Below are 27,765 nucleotides of genomic sequence, written 5' to 3'. Positions count from 1 at the left end.
GGAGGAAGGGGGAGAAATAAATAAAACATAAATCTTAAAAAAAAAAAAAAAAGCTTAGAAGCTATAATTAAATGTATCCTCACTGTGATATCAGAGCAGAGGTCTGCAAATGAGGGGGAAATACCCAGGCACTTAAATCAGACATTTGCTAAAGGGAAATTCTTAAAATGAACATGAATTCTGATAGAATTGCAATAACATCAAATAGCTACATTTCTGTCCACCTACGAGGGATACTATACAAAAAGCCATTGATCCATATTTAACAAAATGTTTGTCAGTATACAGAAAATGTATTTCCCCCCCACAATTAGAAAAATTGACATCTTCAGTCAAAACACTTAATGGGAAATTGCCAAAAGTAAAATAACAACCTACACATACCACCTATTTCAACTATAAAGTACTATGTTCTTACTGTGACTGAAGGAAGAAAATAAATTTATATTTATTATATCAGTTTGCAAGGTATTACCTTCAAGGAATGATTTTTAAATTCTCTTAAGTAAACACAATTTTTTTCCAACAGACTTGTAACTAAGGTATGCAAGACATAATAAACTGCACAACTAACTCAAAGCAATTAGAGTCCAATGGTTCTCTTAATGTTTCTTTTAGGTTCTTTATTTTAAATTGATATTGTAGGACAGTAAATTATCTTTCACAGCAGTGCCTCCTGGTCTGATAATACAGTACTTCATTTCTCAGTGTAGAGATTTAAAATAAATCAAAATGAACATTAAGGCATACAAACAGCTACTGTAAGTCTGCTTTTATTTAATAAGTATCAGTTTTTACTTATATTCAAATACATGGAATGTTGGCACAAAACTGAAGCTGCTGTAGAAAGATCAATCACAGATGTTCTGTGGGTTATTGAAACTTGCATTTCTCTAAAAACATACCCTTACATGGTCTTAAATTTACAAATTTAAGTGTTGAGAAAATGTCTAGATAAGTAACAATTAAAATAAAATGTTTCATTTGTAAATTATGTACAGAATACAATTTATGTTACGAGAAGGAAATGGGGAGGAATGAGAAGAACCATCACCTTCCAACCCATGCTGTTAAGCTTTCTCTGCTGGAGATGAACATCTTTCTACTGAATCTGATGTACAAACCAGTTTGGATTTCCTAAATTGGAAAAAGAATATGTAGTTAAAGTGTGCTACATTATTACTAGTTGGCATGTTTCCACAAAATGCTTTTGAACCCCATTAACTCAGGATCTTAAAAAAGAAGTGTCCTGGTATAATTTTATAAAATAAAATAGAAAAGCTTAACTATCAAAGGAACAAATTTAAGCATTTCATCTTAAAGAAACTGTGAAATGGTTAGATAACTATGCATAATCTGAAATGTTGGTCTTTCTCTTTTAATCCCTTTTAAAGTTATTCTGATTAGTCTAACAGTAAAAAGCCATACAACTATCAAAATGCCATTAATCTAAATGTCATTGTGGAAAGTGCATCTTTGATAATTATCAAAAGGAATGAAATCTAATTACTGTAAAATTATTGTCAAAGGATAAAACTTAAGCATTAATGGCTTTAGACTGTACCAATAGTATTAGTCTATAAAATGAAGGACTAATTATAACTAATTTGACGTCAAATACATGTAAGCAAATGGATTTAAAGAATGCTACAAATGCCATGTGTACATTTTGATGATTGGCCAACATAGAAAATCCAACCTCTTGCACTTATTCAGTCCCAAAATTATAGTCAGTTTGATTTTTCATGTGAAGGTTTAGTTTTTTCTCCATCATTTTCTTCCTCTTCCTCCTCCTCTTCACAATCCCCATCTGTTTGCTGCTCCAGTTCCTCTTTTGTGATCATTTCAAAATCATTCCCATTTCCACTACTGTGTTGGGATCGGTCATCTTCCCTCCTGTCACTGTCTGTGTCTGAATGTCGTTCTCCACCGGAACCTTCTGTTCCATTATTTCCTGGTCCTACCATTTTTCCTTCCTCATCTTCTTTTTTCTCACTGTCTGATTTTTCCTCACTGTCAGATTTTTGCTGCTTTTTGGCTTCAGCTTTCTCATCTTTCTTTAAGTCTGCTTTTGGTCCTTTGTATTCATGTGTGTACAGAGGCCTGAAGGAGTCAATGAAACCCACGTCAGCAGTAAGATTTGGCAGGAACCAAAAGTGATGTCTTCCTCCAGTTATGAGCCAAATGATGAGGAATAGAATGCAACGAGCTGTTGGGAGAAAATTTTCTCTAATTGAGTAATTGAAACATTGATCTAGATAGTGGGGAATAATTGTTAATCAAAAAAACTGGATAACATTTAAGGGTTTTATATTTGCAAGTTACATGCACATTAAACGAACATTAAATCTTGTCTAGTTTAGCAAGTGTCACAGTATTCTAAAGGCAGAGCAACCTGTTCTGAACTCAAAGGCACAATGCTATATAATACCTCTCTCCAAAAAATTACCCTTAATTATTTTAATTGACCTGGGTACACCCAGGAGATAGTCTGAAAGGCCCTTCCTACAATATACTGGAATCTTTGGTGGTAGAAAACAGAAGAGGCAAATATGTTTTAAATTATGATTTAAGAATAATCCCCACCAAATTTATTAGTGTTTTTGTTATTTTTTACATTGACTTTTAGCTATGAAAGACCTCAATCATCTAGAAAGGTGAGAAAACATTCACTTACTTTTTCTTGTTTGATTTTTAAAACACACGTAACTCCTCAGTAAATCTAGAAGTTTATTTTGGTACATGTGCACAAATTATTAATTTACTCAAATGGTAAATCAACTCTTCTGAAGCATTTATTGAATATACATACATTCATACCATTTAAATATTTAATATGATGTTCACTGGCCTCAAGTCAAAACGTAAGGATGTTTCATTAAAATTATTACATCTAATAATTGACCAACCACTATAAAAATATTTAGGGTTGCCTAAAGTGACAACTTCTATAAAAGCAACACAGCCAGTGTTTTTAAGTCCTTGTCATAGATGAATTTTAAAGTACGTCTATGTGCATTAGATTACTATAAGTGAGATCCTTTTCTCTCAGATTTGGTCAAATCAAATAAAGCACATACACTGCATCAGTCTGGGTCAGTTCTGGGGTTTGACCAAAAAAGTAGGTACCCATATGTCAAGTAATTTTTGATTTGCCTACAATAATTCTGCTATCAAGCTCTTCTGAAGCTCCAGGATTACAACCTGAATTTAGAAATTCCAAACTGCTCAATACCTACCTTACTCAGGTCAATTTTACTAGTAGGTATACTTACCAACAGCAAGGAGGAGAATGCTGGCTACAAAACAGCCTGCGCCAACACTGAGGTAATAAACACCTACTCTCATTTCTGCTGGCCAAAGTGGGAAAAGGGTTGCTGCTATCACTGCAATCACTGAAACAAAAAATGAGAAAGTTACCCAGGTAACTTCTAAATTGCTTGGCCACAATACCACTGAACATATTCCCAGGGCAAAAATTATTAAATTACACAGAATCAAATCAAATCCTATTTTTAAAGGTTAAAAAATGGTCAGTTATCAGCAGTGTTTTACAGTTCAAGCTAATATTTTAAGTACTGTTCTTAAATTAGGTTAGGATTTTGTACTATAAATTATACATACATATAGTTAGGAAAAAGTGCTTTCTACAATATCACATAATTTTTTTAGCCATTTTCAAGCTACATCTACCTTATTATTGCAATTTCCTTTTATTTCAAAATTATGTTTTACTATATTACTCAGGCTGCCATTTATCAGTCTAGGACATAGTTATGCTCTATTATAAAATCCAAACTGTAAATACAACCAGTAACACAAATTACTTTTTCAAAGAACAAGACCAAAATATCAAAATACAGAAGAAAAAATAATCTTTAAATATTTTTTCATCAAAGACAGTCTTATGTTTTAAGTTTCTACTAATGTTTGAAGAATTAAGAACTTTGAAATTAGAAAGAGACCTGAGACCATATTTATACAAAGATCTAAATGATGAGTAAAGGAATTACAATCAAAGTGCCTCACACACAGTTGATATTGGTAGTAAGCACGGAAACTGTAAGTATCTCCAAGCTTTTTTTCCCAGTAAGGTAGGGCCACATGGAAGAATAACTGTTGCCAATAATTCATGAAAAGGAGAATAAATGCACAGAAATTAAAAGATGGTTATTAAGTCTTTGGAGTAAGAAACTAGGCTTCAAATTCTAGCTTTATCATTTATAAGCTAAATAATCCTATTTAATAGTGGATAATAAAGGTAGCAGCTCCTAATTTTTAAGGTTTTTATAAGAATGAGACACTACATTTAAAATACTGAGCAGGGAAGTGGAGTTGGCCCAACGAATAGGGTGTCTGCCTACCAAATGGGAGGTCCAAGGTTCAAACCCAGGGCCTCTTGACCTGTGTGATAAGCTAGCCCATGTGCAGTGCTGATGCGTGCAAGGAGTGCTGTGCCACCCAGGGGTGTCCCCCACATAGGGGAACCCCACGCGCAAGGAGCATGCCCAGTAAGGAGAGCTGCCCAGCACGAAAAAAGTGCAGCCTTCCCAGGAATGGTGCTGAACACAAGGAGAGCCAACACAGCAAGATGACACAACAAAACATGATGCAGATTCTGGGTGCCGCTGACAAGAATACAAGTGAATACAGAAGAACACACAGCAAATGGACACAGAGAGCAGACAACTGAGGTAGGGAGGATGGGGAAGGGGAGAGAAATAAATATAAAAAATAATACATCTTTAAAAAATAAAATAAAATATTGAGCAAAGCACAGTACATAAAAAGTGATCAGCAGATTAGCTATTTAGATTGGGTAAGATACAGTTTCAGTTCTATTGAGTTGTTCTGAATGCTATGACATCATGTGATTCAACCTTGTTTAACTGCTATATTTTTCTATTTGTTAAATCAGTGCCAACCAATTCTTGGTCCATTCCCAGAAGTCAACTACTGATAAATTTCTTATTTGTATTCCCAGAGACTCCCTATTTATAATTAAAACTAGCTACAAAGGATCTTTTCTCTATATGATGAGCTCATACAATTCTTAGTCTTTTGCAACTTCCTTTTTTCACTTATTCTAGATATCTTTTCATCAGTACATACTTTTTTAAAAAAAATTTTCTCTTCCCTTCCCTCCTCGACCCCCGCCAGTTATCTGCCCTCTGTGTCCATTCACTCTGTGATCTTCTGTGTCTGCCTGTATTCTTGTCAGCAGCACCTGGAATCTGTGTCTCTTTTTGTTGCATCATCTTGCCACGTCAGCCCTGTGTGTGTGCAGTACCACTCCTGGACAGGCTGCACTTTTTTTGTGCTGGGCAGCTCTCCTTACGGGGCGCACTCCTTGTGCATAGGGCTCCCCTATGTGGGGGGACACCCCTGCGTGGCACAGCACTCCTTGCGTGCATCAGCACTGCATGTGGGCCAGCTCATCACCCAAGTCAGGAGGCCCTGGGTTTGAACCTTGGACCTCCTATGTGGTACGCCCTATCCATTGGGCCAACTCTGCTTCCCAGTACATACTAATTCTTTAAAACCTGCATGCTATTCTACTGTGTTGCACTGTAATTACTTCAATATTCTCCAATTGAGGGACTTGACTTGTTTTCAGTTTTATATTATTATAGATAATACTGCAACAAACATCCCTGTACATGTACATTTGTTCAACTATTTGATTATACCATATAATACATTTCTTAAAATGGAATTGGTAGGTCAAAGTGTATAGGCTTTTAAAATCCAGAAGGTATTTGCTAAATTACCCTCCTAAATATAGTCTACTGAGGGATCTGGATTCTTTCCAACCTATTTTATTGTAGACAATGTGTGAATGCATGCTCTTGAATAGACATTCATTAAACTATATGTGTTATGGCAAAAGCCATGGGATAAATTCCTAGAAATTGCTAGATCAAAGAGCATATGCATTTAAAATCTGAAAGACATTGCCAAACTGCCTTCCATTAAACAAACAATGGACGTACCCATAAATTGTTAATGAGTGTTGGTTTTTCCTAAGACTTTCACTAAGTCTGGTTACTATCACACTTTTGTAATCCTCTTAATCATTACTGTTTTAATTTGTATTTATTACGAGTGAGATTAGGCATCATTCATGACTATTGGTCCCTGTATTTCTTTATCTCTGAGCTACTGTTATCACTTTTCCACCAGGCTGTTAATCTCGTATTAAAGAACATTGCTTTAATGTGTTGCAAATATTTTCCTCAGTTTATTTATGGTCTGATTTTATTTATAGTCAGAAATTATTACTATTTTATATCTAATTTATCAAGATTTTGCTTTATGACTTCTGATTTTTTAATTTTCTTTTCTAAATTTTATGGAGATTGTATTTTAAAGCTATTCATACATTCTGCTACTTACCAAGAATTAATCCCATGACAAACGTTTTAAAGTGAACTGGGTCATAGATCCACACAAATACCTAGGAGAATCAAGAAGCCTTAGTACTTAAAAATTCTAAGATCACATTAGAAAGTTAAGCTTTATTCTGTATTTTGGATCCTCTAAACTAGTCACTTTCAACTTCTTAAAATATGGGAACCCTTTTCTAAAGTAAACAAATTCCAAAGACCTTTCTTGCAGCAGTAGTGGTTCTTTTGATATCCAATAAGTTAGAAAATACAAAATGATTAAAAGAACAATATAAATTCTGTAATACATTTAATAAGTAAATTTGTATGCAGCTACATGCATTTAAAAATTTGTTCATGGGAGCCACTGTGGCTCAGTGGTTTAGCACCGGCTTCCCGCATACGAGGTCCTGGGTTCAATCCCAGGCCCTGGTACCTGAAAAAGAAAAATTTGTTCATGCATGCAAATCATCATTTTTGTCTGAATGATATAAACTGGCATGATTAAAATCAGATATGGCCTAAGAGCCCAAATACAGATCTGAGCCAGGTCCTATTACAGATCCATCAGATCTTAACTCCAACCTTTTCTTTCCCACTTTTTAAGATAATGCTTGATAAACATAAAGATTCTAGAGGGAGCAAGTATAGCTCAGTGGTTGAACACCTGCTTCTTAGATATGAGGTCCTGGGTTCAATTCCCAGCACCTCCTTAAAAAAAAATTCTAGGACCCCCTGTGATAATTTTTCATTGCCCACTCCCCCAACCTGAGGGTCTATCTGTAGCCCATAAGCTGGGAACCACTGCTAATTTTCATGAATAATAGCACTCTTACATTTCCAGGTTCTACTTTGACCAGAACTCTATTTTATTGTCTTCATAATTTTGTTCTTCTGTTTCTAATCCCCCAGGGATTCCACTTCAACCCCTCTTTTTTCTCTTTTTCCTCTGCACATTTTCCCTGGGAATCAGATCTAGAGATATCATATCTGCCAGTTAGCATTCTAAAAGTCAGACACGATGCTGACATTTTTCACCTTTAGAAGTATTGAAAAGCATGCTTTCTTCCACAGAATCAAATCTTTAAGGATGGCAAAGAAAATGCCATGAAATGTCAAGCCTCCATGCTTTCGCTTTGGCTATTTCCTTTGCCTTCCCAAGTTGTTCCCGGTGTACCTAGCATTTTGTCAGACATCCTTCAAGGCTCAAGTATACAGGGTCTCTAGATTTAATTTATCCTTTTATGATTAAATTAATTGGTGAATTGGTCTTCTCATCCCATAGCACTCATCACACTGTAATACTGTAACATGTCTAAATGCTTGTATCTTTGTTAGACGATAAGAACTACCAAGTGGAGAATTTTATCTTATTTATCATGCTATTAAGGTATTTATAAAAATGTCTGGCCTAGAGCTGATGCTCAATGTTTAACTGAAGGTATCTGAACTTTGACTTTAGGAAAGACCAGTGGTCTTTTATGACAAATCAAAATCATCTGAGGAAACTTCATACCTAAACACATATACACACACAAACTTAAGAGTCCACCCTTGAGATTCTCATACAAGTATGACTGGAATAAGCCTATAGCATGTTTTCTATAAAGGCTTTCCAGACTTTTAAACATATTACCCTAAGAACCATAACTTTATATATGTTACTTAAGTATTAGGTATAGCAAGAAGTCTTGAAATACACAACAATTCAAAGGTCAGTACCTGATTGTTTTTCTACTGGTTAAGTGACTAAATTTAGCAGCCCTCACTTAAGGCTATAACAACACAAATCTCCCATTAAGAAAGAAATAATAAAACTACATCAAATAAAATTGAAAATTTTAGGCTCCTCAAGTATTGTTTCTGACTATATCCACTGTTCAAGAAGCAGAGATTGGTAGGTGTCCCTCAATGACCATTCTGCTCTTTTCGTTTCCTTGATAGTAATGGGATCTCCCTGTATTTTAGCTGGGCACATAAACTTCACTGATGAGAGATATATATCTATTTTGTTTAAGCCACTGTTTTGCAGGTTTCCTATCCCTCACAGTTGAGCCTATTTCTGACTAAATTAGAATTTCATTAAAACCAAAAAACCAAAAACTAAGTTCAGATAGATTTTTTAAAAGTGTAGTTTTATATACTTAAGTGCATAGTTAGATGTATATAAAATTAATTCTTTCCTTAGTGAAAACATCAACCAATCCTTAAATCTCCTTTTGAAAACAGAATTTCTAATTATAAGCTAGATACTCTCACCTCATTTCCATCCAGAAAAACCTGATCATCATGTGGTTCAAGCTTAAATTTTTTCTTAGTTTCCTTCTTTCTGGGAGTTCCTGGAGTTTCCTCCTATGAAAACATAAGTTGAACAGAAGGGAAAACACAAACAGAAAACAAACAATATAACATTCATACACTCAAAAAAGTTTCACTATTTGTAACACGGAAATCAAAATTCTCGACAATGGTTTTTATAGTAACCCTACCCATGGCTATCTCAAGTGGTTGTTGCAAAATATTTCAAATGTGCTCATAGGCACATAATGATCTTTGATTTTTACTTAATTTTAGTTGAACTCACCTTTTTGGAGTCTTCCTTTTCACCATCCTTTTTTTTCTCTTTTTCCTTCTTCATCTTTTCATCCTTTACATTTTCTTTCTTGCTTTTTTTATCTTCTTCTTTTCCACTTTCAGCTTTTCCTTTCTCTTTTTCTTTCTTTACGTCTTTATCATATTTCATTTTCATTACTTTTAGTGCTCGGTGAAAGAATTGCTTCTTTAAAAGCCTATCAAACAAAAAGTACATGATGTACAGTCCCTATCAATTATACAGATACAGACTAAAAAGGAAAAATATTGAGATAAAATGAGCAAAAGAAGACATAATTTGGCAGCTCATAAGAGGAACTACAATTAGTAAACCCATGGAAAAATAGTCAACCTCACTAACAATCAAAAAACTTATATATATGACAATATACTTTCAGCCTGAAAAAAAGTAAAACATACACATACCAATTTCTAATTAAGTTGGCACAAAACTGACATTTCTATACATTGTTGCTATTAGTATATGTTGATGTCACTTCCCTGTGGGAAAGAAATTGGGTTACTTACGTAAGGTTTAACAATGTTTCACTCAACTTTAAGTACCTCTAGTTCAATAGATCTATTTGCAGGAAAAAATCCAACAATGCTATTTATAATAGAATATAATTAAAGATAATGAATATCTAAAAATAAGGGAATACTTAACTAATGGTTCTCAATTCAGCTACTAAAACTATAGTTATTGAAAATATAAACAAAAATGATTTTTAAATATTGGTTTAAATGATATGAAATGACAGGAACACTAATAATTATCACTATATTAAAATATGACTAAAAGAAGATTGGAAGGAAATATTAAGAGCAATTATATACTAAAAAAATAGCGTCAAGACTGTCAGGGTAATGGTATATTCTCTGCATTCAAACCAAATGCATAATGGTTATATTTTATAAATCAAAAAATAAATTCAAACACAAACTATAAATTAAACAAAATTTAATGCACAATTAAAAAAAAAAAGATTTATTTATCCCCTCCCTCCACTGTCTGCTCTGTGTGTCCATTTGCTGTGTGTTCTTTTGTGTCTGCTTGTCTTCTCTTTTGGTGGCACCAGTATCCAATCCTGGAATCTTCTGGAGTGGGAGAGAAGTGCTCAATCTCTTGTGCCACCTCAGCTCCATGGTCTGCTGCATCTCTTATTGTCTCTCTGTTTCTCTTTCTGTTGTGTCATCTTGCTGTGCCAGCCCTCTGTGCAGGCCAGCACACTGCTCAAGCCAGCTCACTGTGCGAGCCAGCTTGCCTTCACCAGGAGGCCCAGGAATCAAGCCCTGGACCTCCCATAGGGTACACAGGAGCCCAATTGCTTGAGCCACGTCCACTTCCCAATACACAATTTATTTACCTATATTTATATTAACTCCTAGCTTACAGAAGTATTTTGAATTTATTTCCAATTTTAATAGAAATATCATTTCACACTACCCATGACTGGGCTTTTGTCCATGCCAATAAGTATAAAGTACATTTCTAGATTCTTTCATTATCTCTGAAACTTATCAGATTTAACACAGAATAAGGGATGGAAAAGAGATCAAGCTTCTTACTGCTGCTTACTACTCAAATTTCAAAGCTGATATCATATGCCTCATTCTTTCCTTCTGCTTCTTTCAGAAATAGAGAAAGAAACATTTCATCATCATAGGGAACCTCAAGACCTGTACTCCCTTCAGTTGTACCCTGACTTCTATTTGGGAGAATGGGGTGCAAGCAGTAATGAAATTATTACTGGAGAAGGTAGAATCTCAGCTGGGTAAATAAAAGGCACCACAGAAGAGAAGGCAGGAGATGACAGCATAATGAATTCATGACATGACAGCACCGAGGTATAATTACACTGGTATTATTAAGTTAGGAGAGAGTAGCATTATTAAATCCAAGGAAATAGTATTTTAAGTAGGGAACAGCCTAATATGGTAGCTGGTTTGCAGTAGGTATAAAATACAAGATTAAACAAAAAATAAATTTGAGTACATTCTGAGTACATGAATGGAAGCTGAGAATATCCTACAAAATACTCACTGAAAGTAATACAGGGCCTAAGCAAAGACAGACTCCACCTTCCCAAACCCTAAAAGCTTATTACACAGAGAGTAGTCAGGTGGTCAGTGTGCTAACAGTTCTCTCCTTCCAGACATCTACGACCATGAAATGAGGATAAAATGAAATACAGGGAAACGGACTTTGGCCCAGTGGTTAGGGCGTCCGTCTACCATATGGGAGGTCCGCGGTTCAAACCCCGGGCCTCCTTGACCCGTGTGGAGGTGGCCATGTGCAGCGCTGATGCGCGCAAGGAGTGCCGTGCCACGCAAGGGTGTCCCCCGCGTGGGGGAGCCCCACGCGCAAGGAGTGCGCCCGTGAGGAAAGCCGCCCAGCGTGTAAAGAAAGAGCAGCCTGCCCAGGAATGGCGCCGCCCACACTTCCCGTGCCGCTGACGACAACAGAAGCGGACAAAGAAACAAGATGCAGCAAATAGACACTGAGAACAGACAACCAGGGGAGGGGGGGAAATTAAATAAATAAATAAATCTTTAAAAAAAAAAAAAAAATTCAGGCTGCCATCTCAGTCACATGAAAAGATTTTACTTCCTCTTCTTTTACAGGCATCTTTACAGCCAATTTGAATATATAAAAGTTATCAACTCAATGACAGTAACTCTGTAATTTTTAACTACATAATTTAGAGATTATCCATACCATGCTTCTATGTTCATTAAGAGTAATCAAGACTCAGCTTCATTTACTGTTAACTCAAATGCAAAAGACGCACTAAAGAAAAAATATATTTAAGAAATATTAACAGTAACAGATTAAGAGTATGTCCATGATTTGACTGATTCAAATCATTTATTTCCAGTTCTTTGTAACTTTCTATGCCGTTCACTATCCAGCCTACTACTATAATGAAAATATCTTCAATTAAATAATAAATATACAAAGGTGAAATTTATGGATTCTGAAAAGGACTCTCATAGGATCAACCTGGAAAATGTACAATATATTTGGCAAAACAAACATACTACATATACTCATTTCACTAATTTTTCTCTAAATACATTGTTCTTCTTCTATTTAGCAATAATTTGATTTTACATTCCCACCTCAGAGTCTTCACACTAGCTGTTCCCTTTGCCTGGAATGCTGTTTTCCCAGATAAGCATATCTCCTTTTGGTTCTCTTCCTCTTCTCCTTCAACTCTTCCTTCAAATCTTATATTCTTTACAAACCTACCCTGTTTAAAGTTGCAAACCCACTCCCCACACCCTCTCCTGTTTCCTGTTACACTAACTACAGTACTTATTTTCTAGCTTCCTATACAATTTATTTATTATTTCTGATGAGTTTAGAAGCTCACCAAATCAAGTCATCCTTGTTGCTTGGTCCTCTCGATAATTTTACAATTCTCTTCAAACTGGGTCACCCTTAATTTGTTAGCCACAAACCACATTTTCAAATCTCATGTTCTTGTTTTAGAGCTCCTGATTTTTTTCATTACTGCCTTCATCGATAAAGTCCAACTACCAAAACACAACCTAGAAGCTAGGTGTCACTACCATCATCTATGGCTACTAACATTGACCCACCTTTCTAATTAGATCTCTCCTTGTGCCTGCTCCACCATATGACACCACTTGTTAACTAGCAGCTGCTTTCCTGCCCAGAGACCACATATTTCTGATCATTATATTGTGCCCTTTGTAGCCTTTGTTCTGCCTGCCTGGCTGGGCTTCTTTCTGCACCCAATCAGTCCATCCTATGAGCATCTCCACAAAAAGAGACCTGAATTATTTACTACCTATGAGTAGGAAGTGGGATTTAAGAGTAATGGTGGGATGTTTAAATATGAAAGAGGATTTGTAATTTTTTACTCTACTTCAGAATGCTTTGAAAAAATTTTTTATAATGAACATATACTCTAATAAATTTTCCTTTTTCTTATTTTTTCTCTCATATTTTTATAATCTCCAGATTTTCATTTAAGATTATCTATTACCACTGTAATATGAAAACAAAAATACATTCTGTTCATTGTAGGTAAACTGAAAATCAACATTTCACATTACAATTCATACTACATATATAACTGTACATAAAAAGTACTTGGGTACACATGAAGATACTTGAAATGCATATTCTCAAATGGTTATGTGTTACCTATGAGACAATATAATTAGTAATTTGATTTTCTTCCATATCATTTTCTACATTTTCAAAGTTTCCCCCAATCTACTCTTGTGGAAAAAAAGATTATGCTTTTAATTAAAGAAATGAATAATTAAAAAAATAAACCCTAGAACTTTTTAGATGGGATTATACTTTTCCCCTGATGAACAGACTGAGATATACAAGGGCCAGAACTAGAAGGACCATCTGCTTCTGTCACCCCTTTTACATTAATGGCCCCACTCCCATGAGAAAGTAGACTATTAATATCCAGTCAAATTGACACTGAAAGTAATTTCACATTCAGATAGGTTCACATACCACCTCTACCACTTGACTAGTTGTGTGATGCTGGGTAAGTTAATTTTAGTTTCTTTAGTTCTAAAATGGGGTTAACGGCATCTCTCTCAGAGACTACTTCTAGCATTAAATGAGAAACATGTAAAGCTGTTTAGCATAGTGTCTAGCACATATATACTCAATAAATATTAGTCATTATTATTGCTATATGCAAAAATCTTCTGAATTTCACTTAATAGTTATAGAATTTAGATACAAATGCATTTGATTTTATAAATCATTGCAGTACAGCAGCAATCCATTCTGGTAGTAAGAAGAATCATGGGCTTATACCTGGGTCTTTTCATTCTATGCCTAGGAAGGTGAAACTGACATAATATTTAGTATTTGTAATAAAATCAGAGCCTCCATTGTTTTGACTTAAAAAATATCCTATATCGGACAAATAACTTACCAAAGCTCTGACATTTTCATAGAACTACTTATATTTCCCTGTTTCTATATGTTCTGTGCCTTTTCCCTGGAATTAATGTTCTTTTTCCTCCGGACTGCTAGGAATTGTCTATTTATGTTTTCAAAATTTGGTTAAAACATTTTTTCTGGGAAGGAATTCTTAACAGTTTCTCTGTCCATGTCCTCCTATAACATAACACTTTACAGAACTTGTAACACTCTATTGTTATCAGGTATGTATCTGCCTTCCTGAAAAGACTAGAATTTGATTTTTTTTTTCTTTTTATTGAGCCAGGGGCCAAGTAGTAGTCATTTTTGTATTTCTACATAATAGGGTATTTGATAAACATTTATTGAAAGTAAACATTAAATAAAAAGTTATTAAATTGCTTCGCTATTTTTCCCTCATCTTAATATTTTTTTCAGGTTTAACAAACATTTACCTGTAGGAGGGCCTTTCACCTATGAGGTATTGGTGAGTTTTCATTAAGTAGCCAAATTGTGGTAATTCTCAGATTGAGTTGGGAACAAATGATATTTAAAAATTAACATATAGGGAAACGGACTTGGCCCAGTGGTTAGGGCGTCCGTCTACCACATGGGAGGTCCGCGGTTCAAACCCTGGGCCTCCTTGACCCGTGTGGAGCTGGCCCATGCGCAGTGCTGATGCGCGCAAGGAGTGACCTGCCATGCAGGGGTGTCCCCCGCGTAGGGGAGCCCCATGCGCAAGGAGTACCCCCCATAAGGAGAGCCGCCCAGCGCAAAAGAAAGTGCAGCCTGCCCAGGAATGGCGCCGCCCACACTTCCCATGCCGCTGAAGACAACAGAAGCGGACAAAAGAAACAAGATGCAGCAAATAGACACAGAGAACAGACAACCGGGGGAGGGGGGGAATTAAATAAAAAATAAATAAATAAATCTTTAAAAAAAAAAATTAACATATAGGAAACAATTCTAAAATTAAAGTTCAAGGTCAAATTGTGTGATATGGACAATATAAATTCAGTGAAACTATAGGTACAAAGATTAATATGAGCTAGAGGACTTGGGGAATACTACACGGTAGAGACAGGACTTAAGGGATGCCTTTTTATACTGAGAGGCAGGCAGAATAGAGGAAAAGTTGCAGGTTATGATCAAAGAAAAACCAAAAGAGAGAATGTGTATGGCATGCACATATGGCAGTGAGGAAGACTAGGGATTGATGATGTGAAATCATATAGTGAGTTAAGAGGGTGCTGGATTAAAAACGGAAGAGTCTGTACTTGAAGAGGTCACAAAGTTATATAAGTATTGTTTCTAGAGCATATTAGAAAAGATTGTTTTGGGTATCATCCTATATTTTCCAGTTGTTGTTTTTTTATCCTCAGACTCCCCTGAGTCCACTTAGCATCTTCAGAAAATTAAACTGGAAAAGAGTCCCTTTGTGGTGGTGTAGGGCAAGAACTCACAAGGGCTGGCCATAATGGGGGTCTCTGTGGTTCTCTCAGGAGCTACTCTGATAACTTTAATGTAACTATGCTTCTTTATTTTAGTGCAGAAATGGCACAAACAAAAGCAGATTAACCTGACACAAACAGGAATAACATACAATGAAATATATGTCTCTAGAAATTCTCTGACCTCAGGTTTTTAAGGCTTTTCACCAAGGTTCCCAAAAGGTCAGGAGATGTGGATTACTGTACTGGCTGTTGTCCTCAGAGATTTGTCCTCACAGATTTAACACCCAAATAATAATGTCAGATGAATCTTCCATCTTAATTTTTTTCTCCATTAAAATGTATGATCACTGGGAAGCGGATGTGGCTCAACCGAATGGGCTCCCGTCTACCATATGGGAGGCCCTGGGGTTGCTTCCCAGGGAAGGCAAGTTGGCCCGTGCCCACGGAGAGCTGGTGGAGGAAGACAACACAACAAAAGGGAGACAAGCAGACACACAAGAACGCACAGCGAATGGACATAGAGAGCAGACAGCAAGCAAGTGACTGGGGGAGAGTGGAGGGGGGGTGATACCAAAAAAATCTAAAAAAAAAAAAGTATGATCATTGGTTGGAGGAGACAGTAGAGTGAGGTCATTAAGAGCATGTACTAGGGAGTCAGACTGCTGGATTTAGTGCTCTGGCTTTTCTGTTTACTGGATGTGACCTTGGACAAGTTGCCTAACTTTTCTGAGCCCAAGTTTCCTCATTTTTAACTAACTCTTAATTTTTACATCATATATAAAAATAATTCCATTTTGAGGCAGGCAGGGAGTAGGAGGAAATTTGCACTTTAGAGTTAATTCTAACTATATAGATTGCAGTCAAATGAAAAGTCAAATAGTCTGTACCACTGTTAGTTCACCCCTACCCCCAAATGAAATGTTTCTGAAAGGTCCGTTAGTGACTTTACACTTTGGGAACTAAGAATTTTATGAAATATTTGATAATTCTTCAGCGCTTAAGAAACCAGGTTGTGAAATAATGGCTTTAAGAGGGTTTTCTCAATCTCCAAAGATCAGGAAGGTTGGGCTGACATGATATGGCTCATAGCCTCAATCTCCTCATCACATGGTCTTTCTGGTGCAGCCAGTGCCCCACCCTAAGACAACAGGTGTGAAGGGCCCCACCTTGACAGCCGGTCCCAGGTTCACCATGAATCAAAAACACTTCAATCATGGGAAATTCAAAGGATTAAATATTACCCCCAAAAGGCCAGAACCTCTTTTTGGAGGACAAATTCATTGCACAGTTACTGAAATATCTATTTTTCATCTTGGACTCCGCAAGAAAAGAAAAGGCAAATGTTGCAGATGTCTTGCTTTTACAAGAAGGTATTGCAATAGCAAACACTAAACAATGCAAATATGATGCAGGCACAATGAGGTTATTAGGAATTCCTGCCAAAGTTTTAGGGAAAAGATACCCCAACCAACTAGAAAATAAAGAACTTTTTGTTCACTGTTAGGCACTGGTAATATGATTTTTATTGCTAAACCTTCAGTTCAGAGTTCTGTCAGGCTGGAAAATGTACAAATGTAGTAGAAAACAAAAATAAAAATTATATAGTTAAAAATACAATATTCTAACATCAAAATAAAAATATCTTCAAAGATATCAAAGAAATCCAAGTTACAGGTAAAAGTCTCTTTGAACTGTTATAAATATCATTGCATTGAATGATGAAAATGGTTAAGTTTCAGGAATATGAAGAGTGGATTTTAAAATTACTATTTAATATTATTCTTCACTAAGAAATAAACACTACCTGTTGCAATAATCAACCACAGACTCCCTGGTTGTAAACAAGGCTTCTTCTCCTTTCTTGGCCTTTGCCCACTTTGAATCCAAAAGGCAATCCACTGCTTTTGAAGCTAAAAGAAGAAAATAATTATTTTAAACTTAGTATAGATGGGAATTCATGTCTATCAAATTCAAGTTTTATAAAGCAAATTCCAACACTGTGGCAACAGAAAATAAAACGAAGTCCAATTTCACATAACAAAGATAAAATTACTAAGACAAAAGCTTTTTAATGGAACAAACTTGTAAACAATGTAGAAAATTGATAAACCTTTAGCTAGACTGACAAAAAAAAAGAGAAAGACACAAATAACTAAAATCAGAAAGGAGAATGGTCCTAGCACTACTGACTTCACAGAAATAAAAAGAATTATAAGAGAATACCATGAACAACTGTAAACCAACAAATTTGGTAATCTAGAAGAAATGGAAAAATTCCTATATACACATTACTTAAATTGACTCAAGAAGAAATAGAAAAAAACAGTCTACTACAAATACTGAGACTGACCTATTACAAGTGCCTAGATTGAATGAATAATCAAAAACCTTCTACCAAAGAAAACTCCAGGACCAGATGGCTTCATTGGTGAATTCTACCAAACATTTAAAGATGAATGAACACCAATAGTTCCCAAACTTTTTTGAAGAATTGAGGAGGAGAGAATACTTTCTAATTCATTCTCTAAGGCCAGCATTACTCTGATACCAAAGCCTGGTAAAGACATCACTGGGAAATTACAGACCAATTTTCATATATTGTTGCAAATTTCCTTAACGAAATAACAAAATCCTTAACAAACCAACTCCGACAGCATTCTTAAAAAGATTAAATACCATGACCAAGTGAAATTTATCTCAGGAATACAAGAATGGCTCAACATATGAAAATCAATCTATGTAATATACTGCATAAATAGACTAAAAGGAAAAAAACCACGATTATCTCAATTGAGGCAGAAAAAGACATTTGACAAATTTAACACTCTTTTTTGATGAAAACACTGAGAAGTGTAGCAATACAGGGGAACTTTCTCAACATAAGAAAGGTTAGCATCATACCTGACGAAAGACTTAAAGCTTCCCCTCCCCACCAAGATCAGGATGCCCACTTTCACAATATTGTTCTAGAAGTTCTAGCCAGAGCCAATTGGGCAAGATAAAGAAGGAAAAAAAACGACATCCAAATTGGAAAGGAAGAAATAAAATTATCTCCATTTATAGATGACATGATCTTATATGTGGGGAGGGTTTTCCCAACATTCATATAGAAAATCCAGAGGAATCCACAAGAAATCTATTATTGTTAATAAATGAATTTAGCAAAGTGACAGGATACAAAATCCACACATAAATTTTTTTTTTCCCTAAACACTAGCAATGAACAATCTGAAATGAAGAAAACAATTCCATTTACAACAGCATCTAAAAAAAAAAATCTAGGAATAAATTTAACCAAGGCTACAAAAGACACTGTTGAGTGAAACTATAAAATACTGAAGGAAATTAAAGAAGACTTAAATAAAAGGCAAGACAGCCCATGTCCATGGATTGGAAGACTTAATATTGTTAAGATGTCAATATTACCCAAAACAATATAGAAATTCAATGCAATCCTTATCAAAATTCCAGCAGTCTTTCCTGCAGAAATGGAAAAACCAACCCTCATATTCATATGGAACCACAAGGGATCCCAAAAAGGTAAAACAATTTTGAAAATGATAAACAAAGTTAGATAACTCACACCAACAGATTTCAAATTGAACTACATAGCTACAATGATCAAAACAGTGTGTTATTGGTGTAAAGACAGACAAATAAATCAATGGAATGTAATTAAAAGGCCAGAAATAGACCTGCACATCTATGATTAATTGATTTTTTCAAGGGTGCTAAGTATATGAAAAAGGGAAAGAACAGTCTCTTCAAAAAATGGTGCTGGGAAAACTGGATATTCACATGCAAAAGAAAAAGGTTAGACTCCTACTTCATACCATACATAAAAAATTAGCTCAAAATGGATTAAAGGCCTAAATATAAAAGCTAAAACTACGCAACTCTTAGAAGATAACATAAGATTAAATCTTTGTGACCCGAGATTCAGCAATGGATTTTTACTTACAACATCAAAAGCACAAGCCACAAAAGAAATTTGATTTCGTAAAAATTAAAAACTTTTGTACAAAGGAAATTATTAAGAAAGTGAAAAGATAACCTACAGATGGGTAAGAGTTGCCAACCACTTATCAGATAAGGACTAAATATCTAGATTATATAAAGAACTTTTATAATACAACAAGGATAAGGCAAACAACCCAATTAAAAAATGTGTGAAGGACTTGCATAGGTATTTCTCCAAAGAAGATATACAAATGTCCAATAAACATATGAAAAGATGGTCAACACCATTAGCCATTAGGAAATCGCAAACCAAAACCATAATGAAATATTACTTCATACCACAGGGATGAAAACAAAACAAAACAAAGGAAAATAACAAGTATAACAGGGAATGCAGAGAAACAGGAACTCTAACACATTGTTGGTGGGAATGTAAACTGGTGCAGCTACTGTGGAAAATAATATGGTAGTTCCTCAGGAAGTTGATTACAGAATTATGACCAGGAAATGGTACCTCTAGATATATACCCAAAGAAAGTGAAATAGGGTCACAGATAATTGTACACCAATGTTTATAGCAGCACTGTTCACAACAGCCAAAGGTGGAAACAATCCAAGTGTCCACCAAAAATGAATGAATAAAATGTGATACATAAATACAATGGAATATTAGGCTATTAGGAAAAATGAAGTATGAGACATGATCCAACATGGAAGAACTTTGAAAACATTAGGCTCAGTGAAATAAGCAAGGCACATAAGGACTAATATTAAATGATAGCACTAATAAGACAGGATTAGAAATGCAAATTCATAGAGAAAGAAAGTAGATTAGAGTTTACCAGGGGAAGGGAAATAGGAGAAAGGGAATTGTGTTTGGAAAAGCAAACAAACGAAAAACAATATAGAAATTAAGTCTGATGTGATCATGCTAAATAATTTGTCAAAGCACAACTTGTGAAACATACTGAAAAGTATCTTTTTAAGTAAATGCTGGGAAATAAATGGCATTCAGAAATATTAAGCAAAGCAAGATAAACTAACCTAATGAGAGAAATGCTCTAAACAGAAAAAAAATTCAGAACACATAAATACCATCTTCCAAATAATCATAATCAAATGTAGAATAAACAAAAAAAAACCTGCCTCTCCCCCTATAGTAATGAAAATTCTGTCATTAAGTTTTACTGTAACCCACTGAGGAATAGTCTCTCTGAACAATCTACTGCTGTTTCCAGAGGCAACTAAACATATCAGATCTGAATAGACAGTCTATTTTTGTCATTTAATGAATATCAAAATCATTAAACATAATACTAAGGAAAGAGAAGATAAAGGAATTTCTTCTCTAAAATGGGAATTCAATTTTAGTTGATGAGATAAGACAAATTCAACCACTATTTATAAACTATGGGACAAAATTACAGATGACATCAGCTTCTAATAAGGTTGTCTGATAGTAGTAAGAACCAAAGTTCCTAAACTAGTTTCAAAAGACTTGTTTCACACTGTGTTCTACTCCAGAGTCTGATAAAAAGATTAACCTTAAGAACATATACTATCTGAACAAGAGGTAGGATTAACGACACAGAAAATAAAATCTATTTTTAAAATTTCCAACAGAAAGTTATCAGAAAGAACTTTAAATATATATTTTAATAGACATTTTCCATCATAAAAGGAAAGAACAGAATAATGAACCTCCATATGCCCATTATTCAGCTTCATCAATCACACTTAAAGAGAACTTTAAAAAGGTTTATAAATCTAGGTATCTCCTTAAGATATGTACACTAATATAATTTTACTGCTATAATCCTACCAATAAAATAATCAACACGGTGACCCATCATATTGGTGGACTTTGTTGGACAGTTGAATCGAAGATACTTGGCTACAGCCTTTTCTTCTTTAGATGGTTCACCAACTTCCTGCAAAGTAAGAATATAAATTTAGTATAATTGTTTACTTGAGAAATTCATGCACTTATAGAACTGTTCTGTAAAATTTTTCAAGTGAACACAGGCCTTTCTTTCCAGCTTTCCCTGGAACAATGTATATAAAAGACAGAATGGAGATTCAAAATATGATACTTTTCTCAAGTACAAGTTGATAGGGTTGAAACCTTGCCTGCTTCTTGACCTCAGATATAAGGTATTTATTTAGTTTTGCCAACATGGTAACTATTTTGTACAAGTTCACCCTACTCTTGCCTGGTCTCTTTTTATAAACCACAAAGCAATAATAAAATAAGAGGCTGCCAATAGTGAGTGTCCAAATGTCAAATTAAGTAGAAACAGATACAATAAATGTTAAATAACAATTGTCAAAGCTTAAGATTCTTAACAGTGAAAAACAGACAGAAGGAGGAGTTCTTAAATTAACCAAAGATAGCTACTCCAGTGTGGTAGCCATAAAAACTAGAAACCTAGATGCTGAAGATTTTTATTCCCTTCTCTTTCCCCTTGTGGTTGCAGAACCCAGATACTGTCTGGAACTCCTTTCTCACCTTGTCCTTCTATTTTCTTCCCAAGTGGTTGTATCGCAAAAAGAAAAAAATGCAATAGGCAAAGAAATTACAATTTCATTTGAAGAACTCATTAAAAGTGACATACAGTTTTTTTGGGAAAGTCTATTTCTTTCTCCTAACTAAACTTTTAAGTTTATCATTCCCGTTACCTTCCTTCTTTTCTCTTTACTTTCATTTAATCCTTTTCATTCTGAACTTCTTTAACCTGACAATTCCTCTTTTATTCTTATTCTGCCCTCCAACCCTATACTGAAGAAAATGAAATCCTCTGTACACATACACTTTTAGAAGTTGCCTTATTGCTGTAAGCTATTGAAACAAAACTACTGTCTTTAATCACATGTTTAATGAAAACACATAAGGCACTCAAAAATCATTTCCTGCCATTACCATCTAAATGTGAATGAATTCAGGAAGGTTTGTTTCTTTAAAAAAATAAAGTGTCAAATAAAAGTAAAGGCTGATCTGCCAAGAATCTAGGATGCTGGGAACAATGAACTTATAAAAAAGACGGTTCGATTTCAAGGAAAACCTTCTAGTAACTCAAAATAGAGGAAATTACCCAAATCATCCGTCTTTGTCACCATTTTCTCCCCAGATTTAACAGCGAAAAAAGGGAAAATAGGTTTCTGAAGAGATTTTGTGAAATAAGCAATTGAAAGCTTTACTTGTTGGCATGTTAGTTTAGTTGGAGATACCATAGTTCTATGAGCCCAAAGAATGGAACCCAAAGGGGTTCCATGAGCTAGTCCTTACTTATAGATCCCAGTCTCAACCAATTAGCTATCTACCTAAAACATTCCTTATACCTTCTTTCATCCATTAAATGTTAGGGACAAATGAGAGAGAGCAGAATCTTCTACTGAGGAATCAGCAGTCTTGGGACAAGGCACTCTAATGTATTTTCTTCTAGGACATTGGAAATTGCTCACTAGAAATCCCAGTCCTAAGGAAGGAAAATGAAGTGGTAGTTCTGACTGCCTGTATCTAATTTAACTTAGTCATCACTGCAAAGAGGAAAGTTTTCTTCCCCTTGGATTAGAAAGAAAGTGGAAAATAATCTTTCTTTGTAAAATAAACTGTGGCGTTTATGCTCCCCAAATAAAAGGAGGAGACTTCTTAGAGAGGTCTCTGCAAAGGCTTCCTTCCCCAATTCAGGTTTAGTTTATTTTTGTTTTCCTAAATAAGTTTTCCTAGTGTTAATCTTTTTCCTTGTACATTGCTAATCCCCTTCAACTATATTCTACCCTGTGTATAAGGATCATATTTATATTTTTAACTCTTTCAGTGCTCTCTACATTGCTTCTAAGCTTGAAATAACATGGAAAAAATCAGAATTTAATCCCAGTGAGGGAAAGGGACTAAAAGAGAAATTTTTTTCTAAGAATTTACAGTCTTTTCCATCTTGTCTAATATCCCCAAATAAAAGGTTCTTAATTCCATAAAAACTCAGAGAATTCGAAAAGTAATGGTGGGAAGCGGATTTGGCCCAATGGATAGGGTATCCGCCTACCACATGGGAGGTCCAAGATTTAAACCCAGGGCCTCCTGACCTGTGTGGTGAGCTGGCCCACGCACAGTGCTGATGCGTGCAGTGAGTGCCGTGCCACAGGGGAGCCTCACGTGCAAGGGGTACGCCCCATAAGGAGAGCTGCTCAGCACGAAGAAGGTGCAGCCTGCCCAGGAGTGGTGCCGCACAATGGAGAGCTGACACAGCAAGATGATACAACAAAACGAGATGCAGATTCCGGGTGCCACTGATAAGAATACAAGCGAACACAGAAGAACACACAGTGAATGGACAGAGAGAGCAGACAACTGGAGGAGCGGGGTGTGGGGAAGAGGAGAGAAGTAAATAAAAAAAATAAATCTTTAAAAAAACCCAAAAAGTAATGGTGACAAGTAGGTCCCATTTTGAGTGCCCGAAATTCTCAAAGCATTTCTGATTTCCCTAAGTAAGAGTTCCCTCTCTCCTTTGAACTTACAAACATTTAAATGTCCTGTACATTTGTACAGCATTTATATTTTGCTCTGAACTAGAGAGTCTTGGCTCCAATACTTCCAGTACCAGAAAACTCAAATTTAAGGCAGTCTACTCCTTTGGGAGATAATTCTAAGTATTGAAAATTCCTCCTTATATTGAGTGGAAACCTGTCTCTTTGTAACTTCCAAACAATCGTTCTAATTCTTGAAAATAAATTTACTCCCTCTTCCATATACCAGTCCCTTAAATATTTCAAGATAACCTCTCCCCCTTTTTCTACAGTGGGCTAAATTTTCAATTTCTTTATACTTTCTTAAGTCAATATATTTTCCCAGTCCCTCATCATTCTGGAGATATTCCTCTGGATACTCTCTTTGCCAGGTATCTTTTAAATAATGGTGCCTGGACCTGGATACCAAATACAGGTATCGAAAAGTACCTCCCGGGAAGCGGGGTGGCTCAACCAGATGGGCTCCCATCTACCATATAGGAGGGCCAGGGTTTGATGCCCAGGGCCTCCTGGTGAGGGCAAGCTGGCCCACAGGTGAGCTGGCTCATGCGGGGTGGTGGCCCACACAGGAACGCGGCTCTGTGCAGGAGAGGCACACTGTGTGGGAACGCTGCCTAGCACAGCTCGCGCAGGAGAGCCGGCTGACGCGGAGACCTGGCGCAGCAAGATGGCACAATAAGAGACAAAGAAGAGAGAAAATAAGAAGACATAGCAGAACACGGAGTTGAGGTGGCGCAAGAGAGTAATCACCTCTCTCCCACTCCGGAAGGTCCCAGGATGGGTTCCCTGAGCCACCTAATGAGAATACAGACAGACATAAAAGAACACACAACGAATGGACACAGGGAGCAGAAAATGGGGGGAACAGGGTGGGGGGGGATAAATAAATCTTAAAAAAAAAAGTACCTCCCTCGACCTAGCTAATATTTATGAGTGCAGTCTACAAGTACTTTTTTATACCACTGATTCTTTTGTCAGCATTTTTCTTGTAAAAATCGTGAGACTGATACATTCTTTTCTGTTACCATCGATATCAATCTGTAAATCACAGTTAATACTTGCTACTTTTTCTGAATACCCTCAAAAAATAAAAATAAAAACCAAAGCTGGCCTGATTGGAGATTTCATTCAAAATCTCATCTTGTGTATCTCCACAAACCCAGATATATTTAGAATCGCCTGAAGTTCCTAAATGTACTATGGGCTGATTTAAATATTTAAAAACATGACTGCTGTCACTTAAAAACTCACATTTTACCAAAATAAGAAAGTCAGATAAGTTTGGATTCAGTTATGTTTAAAGAAAATAAGGAAAATTTCAGTGTTAATTTTATCATGAAAAAGTAATTTTTAGATGAAGTGAAAGCCTGTGCTTTGGTTGAGTTACCTAGAAGCTACTTCTCACAATTCCCTCTTTGTGATTTCCTTCTCCTCTACTTTCAGTAGCCCAATTAACCTCTGTCAGCATATGATTCATTGTATACTCTATTGCTTCCCCATTTGTGGGCTATTTTTTGTGGCAATAAAAATCAAAAGGCCAAACCACTCTAGCCAAATGAAGGCTACAGTCTTCAAAAAATGCAGAAGTCAGGGAAACTAGTTAGAAGGCTACTGTAGTAGCTCAAGCAAGAAGCGATATGCTACTGAACTAGGGTGTTAGTAACAGGAAGGAGATGGAAATGTGGACATGCAAAGGTGAAATGAATAGGTTTCAATGATAAAGAATGCACGAAATGATAAAGGCTGAGAAAAGATGTCACATTTCTAAGATGACTGATTGAAAGGATTTTTTCTTCAATAACAACAGGGAGGAAGGTGATATTGGGAAAAACAATCATATCAACTTTAGACATGACAATTCTACATGTCTACATACAAAACAGTTATTTTTCTGTTTGTTTTTCAGGAGGCACAGGAGACTGAACTAGGGTCTTGTATGTGGGAAGCATACACTCAATCACTGAGCTACATCTAACTTCCATCATGTTAACACTCAAACCATTTACTGACCGTAGGCATAAATGTACTAATGTACTGATTGTTGAAAGAGGCATATGTAAAATCTAATTAAATATTAGAATACATAAAAAACTGAAAGCGGATTCTAATTCATACAATTGGGAATCTGACACTACATGAATGTATAAGACATTAAAATCTCATTTTAACAATTAACTTCAAACTCTTTTCCACAACTGCAAAGTAGACTCAGGTAATTTATTTTTATTCCTTTTCCCTTCTTGCTAAAGGTACTCCCTAAGCAACATGGGACAGAAAAGACCCAGAAAACAAGGACCTAAGCACTCCCAGCTAAAGAGTTACTTATCCACTGATATTCCTTAAATTCCTTCTTTCTTCTTGAAATTCAAATCCTTAAAAAGTTCGTATTTTCCTTTGCGAAATATTAAGGAATATTCATTATCCATACTGTATATGACTTTAATGAGCATTATGTAATTTGTGTCACCTACTGGGGTTTTGATGCCAGAAAGAAAGACTGCTTTAGAGTAGCAAGAGAGCATGGCCATGAAAAGCTGGTTATATAGGAAATCCTGACATGGGGTCTGCAGTTTTACTGCTCCTCTTACTGAAAATCTTACCTTCTTCCTGTTTATACATTAGACCTTCTCTCTTTGTTCCCTTTTGATATGAAGAGGTCTTCAGAATATTTTCATAACTCTTCTAAAAATCTTTTAAGAAGAAGTGAAGGTCTTTTGGGAATAGTAGCAACCACTAACAAAAGGGAAACCAGTAATCCTCAAACAAATGTAAAAAATTTTAGCTCAATGAATGAGCTCAACTGTCTTAAGAGGAAACTTTAGAGCCAGTAAGTTTTGAGGCTAGACTGCCTTCCTTTGCACCCCAATACCGACGATATTCGCTGTTACACTTCATGATTCAAAATTATTTCTAATGTTTGGTTAGAGAACGCTTTTAAAAAGTGCTTTAAAAATACTATTTTTACCCTAGAATATATTAATACCCAACTACTATAATGAAATAGGGGTTACCATTTCTAACTATGTATTATTTGGGCCAATATTTTAACATGACCTTTTTGAAGAAAAATATTAGTTCAAGAGTAAGGAAGTCATGAACTTCAATCTACAGAATTTCTAATTTAAAAGAATTTTTAAAAATTACTATACCCAGTAGAAATGCTCTTAGTTGATTTAAGAGTGAATTGAAAAGAAATGAAAAACGCTTAGCTCACAAACTGTGAATATGTATCTGCATACAAGAGTGCAAATAAACATTATTTGTGAAAATGCAAATAGTAGGCTGACAATAGAATCTGAAAACTGGAGGCAACCTTAGATAAAGTAATCTCTTTGCTGAATATAGCACAGTATATAACAATAAAGTGTTACAAGAGTCTCTATTACCTTTTGCAACACCCTCCTGTTTCACTTCTATTGCTCTGCCTTTCAATGGGTAAGCTAGGTAACCCTGATACACTCCATTAATCCTGAGGGGAGTTCTCAGACTTAAGGAGTGGCTTCTTGAGTTCCCTTTCTCTTCTTTCAGAAGGTCCCTGAGTTGGGGCTGTATAGTTTGGCTATATAGTTCCAAACTTTCTCTTTTCTTCCCTTTCCTGAAATTAGATATATAGGCCTATCATATGTCAGTTTTATTGACAGGGAGACAGATGGGTATAACAAAAATAACTGAGCTAAGATGCTAACATCATTAGACATGTGGAAAATGCAATTCAAAATCACAATAAGATACCATCTCACATCCACAAAAATGGCTCTAATTTTTTTAAAAAGAGAAAATAAAAAGGGGTATGTAGAGAAACTGGAACCCTCATGCATTTTTTTATGGGAACGTGAAATGGTGCAGCCATTGTGGGAAAGTTTGGTGATTCCTAAGAAAGTATATACCCTAAAGAAATGAAAGCAGAGACCTGGACAGATAT

General features: G+C 35.6%; 1 protein-coding gene across 1 annotated transcript in view; it reads right to left on the bottom strand.

The window, feature by feature from the left end:
• Positions 1–608: 608 nt before the first annotated feature.
• SEC62 (SEC62 homolog, preprotein translocation factor) overlaps positions 609–27,765 on the bottom strand; it is a 31,820-nt gene continuing 4,663 nt past the window's right edge. The window contains exons 2-8 of the mRNA XM_004447925.4: positions 21,142–21,250; positions 17,164–17,269; positions 8,971–9,175; positions 8,646–8,738; positions 6,397–6,457; positions 3,276–3,395; positions 609–2,209 (exon numbers count right to left, since the gene is read on the bottom strand). Of these exons, the coding sequence (XP_004447982.1) occupies positions 1,731–2,209; positions 3,276–3,395; positions 6,397–6,457; positions 8,646–8,738; positions 8,971–9,175; positions 17,164–17,269; positions 21,142–21,250 (1,173 nt within the window). The 3' untranslated portion in view covers positions 609–1,730. The remainder of the gene's footprint in view (positions 2,210–3,275; positions 3,396–6,396; positions 6,458–8,645; positions 8,739–8,970; positions 9,176–17,163; positions 17,270–21,141; positions 21,251–27,765) is intronic.

Source organism: Dasypus novemcinctus, chromosome 4, assembly GCF_030445035.2.
Source record: "Dasypus novemcinctus isolate mDasNov1 chromosome 4, mDasNov1.1.hap2, whole genome shotgun sequence".
Lineage (NCBI taxonomy): Eukaryota > Metazoa > Chordata > Mammalia > Cingulata > Dasypodidae > Dasypus > Dasypus novemcinctus.
Note: the sequence above shows the minus strand (reverse complement) of the source record. Positions and strands in the feature narration are given on the sequence as shown.